This window comes from Setaria italica, chromosome VIII (assembly GCF_000263155.2).
Source record: "Setaria italica strain Yugu1 chromosome VIII, Setaria_italica_v2.0, whole genome shotgun sequence".
In the NCBI taxonomy this organism is placed as follows: Eukaryota; Viridiplantae; Streptophyta; class Magnoliopsida; order Poales; family Poaceae; genus Setaria; species Setaria italica.
In genome coordinates this window covers 7,257,492-7,259,541 of record NC_028457.1, presented here as the reverse complement: position 1 = coordinate 7,259,541, position 2,050 = coordinate 7,257,492, and the positions used below count along the sequence as shown (strand labels likewise).

The window sequence follows — 2,050 nt, the reverse complement described above, 5'->3', positions numbered from 1 at the left end:
TGTGGATTGCAAATGTAAATGACTGCTAACTAGTGAGCAATGTTATTCTCACTATGACTTAATTTAATACGGGCAATTTAATACGGTTAGCAGGTGATAGCAAGGGAGGATTGATGCCTGAATGATCTGCGTCTCTTCATTAGTTGGGTATAATATATTTTCCATGCAAGGATGATGACATCATATTATGTGCTGTGTGAATCAATGAAGAATGCCGAGATAGTTTCGCTTTAGCTTTTTGTAGTTTTTCTTTATTAATGTAATTGTCTCGGACGAAAACAATTTGCACGCTTGTCTATGCGTTTGTGATGACTGGTGAACTATTTTGCATTGAACAATTCTTTTCTTTTCTTTTTTTGACGCAGCATACTCATCCTCCAGCTCCTAGGTACGCCGTTTATCGTATTTGGCCGTGTTTGGCGCAGTGGGATGACCAAGAAATCATCCACGCCGGGAGGGGCTGACCGCCTCGGTGCCCTTCCTGATGAACTGCTCCACCATGTGATGTCCTTCCTCCCCGCGCATGACGTGGTGTCGACATCCCTGCTTGCCTGGCGCTGGCACGATCTCTGGAAATCTGCCCCTGCCCTACGTGTCACCAGTGCCAAGAGCTGCAACAACCCCCTATGGTTCATTCGTTTCGTCGACAACCTGCTCCTCCTCCGCGACCCTGGAGCCCAACTGGACTCGTTCGTGATTGATCTCGAGGAGTGTGACTTCTACTTCAAGCCATTCCTGCCCGCCTATGAAAGGAGTGTGAACCTGTGGTTTCGGCTTGCGCTGCTAAGCCAAGCTCGGGTACTCTCGCTGCGCACATCCCATGGCATCTACATGTACAAGGAGGAGAGCTCGCCTTTTGAGCTACCGGATGTGCCCATCATCTCAAAGCACCTAATAACAAATTGCATCTTGCACGTGTCACTCTACGGAGCAGCACTCTCGATTTTTCAGGCTGTCCAGCGTCTCAAGATGGATAGGCATGGTGAACTTTATGGGGATATTTCAGCCCCATACTTAAAACATCTCAGCATTGTCCGCTGTGACTTTCCAATGTTCTATCGTGTGCAGGTTTCTTCGCCTAGACTTGTCTCGCTTGTGTTAAGTGATTGTGGTGGTAGAACTCCCTTGCTTGAAAACATGCCATTTTTAGTTTCAGCGGTTGTGAGATTGACGGTATACTCTAATGACATTTGTTGTACGAATACTTTTGATTCTCGTAATTATTTTGGTTGTTATTATTCTGGCGATGACTCGCACGGTGAGGTCATACTTTTGAAAGGTTTATCGCAAGTTTCAGAGTTGGAGCTCTCAGCTGTTTCGGATGTGGTATGTTTTCCTTTTTAGCGGATTCCATTCATCACTATTGTTTGACATTTGTTTCGTGCAGGCTGTAAGACCCTTCTAATTCCTAAATCAACGGAATTACATAGCTAAGAATGAATTGACATGCAGTAATTAGTGTGACTCAAACTTCTCTATATGGCTTACTTGATATGGGAAATATATGGATATTCTTTTGCATGGTGAATCTGTAATATAAATACGGATATTAAACTTCTTGCATTAGTTCCGTCTAAATAGTATGGCATCTTGCACCAAAACAATGTGTTCTCTATGGTATGACCACATCATGCATTACAAATATTTTGTTCATCACTTCTGACTTGTTAGATCTTACTCCTTTACACCTTGGCCCGTTTATTGTCATCAGGGATTAAAAATTATTTTTCCCTACATTTGGCAAGTTAAAGACATTGTTACTCAGCCAATCCTGTCCTGGTGTTGCTGTTGATCTCAATATATTAACTTGCTTCCTCAGTCATTCACCTATTATTGAGATGCTAACCTTCCAGCTTTCTAAGGTACTTATATTTTTTAAGATAAGTGACATGTGGTATTGAATATCAATTGCCATCCATTACTGATAAATTACTTGCAAAGTATTTGTAATGTTTATAGGTACCAAAAGACCAAGTGGAAACAGAAAGAATTTATGAGCCGTTGGAAAAACCATTTGTGTGCAGCCATCTTAAGGTAGTTGAGATCAAAT

At 42.1% G+C, this 2,050-nt stretch overlaps 1 protein-coding gene across 1 annotated transcript; it reads left to right on the top strand.

Moving 5' to 3' along the window:
* Positions 1-429: 429 nt before the first annotated feature.
* LOC101784679 (F-box/FBD/LRR-repeat protein At5g56420-like) lies at positions 430-1,082 on the top strand. The gene is made up of 2 exons (XM_004980224.1): positions 430-982; positions 1,069-1,082. The coding sequence occupies exons 1-2, from the start codon at positions 430-432 to the stop codon at positions 1,080-1,082; spliced, it is 567 nt and encodes a 188-aa protein (XP_004980281.1).
* The last annotated feature ends 968 nt before the right edge of the window (positions 1,083-2,050 follow it).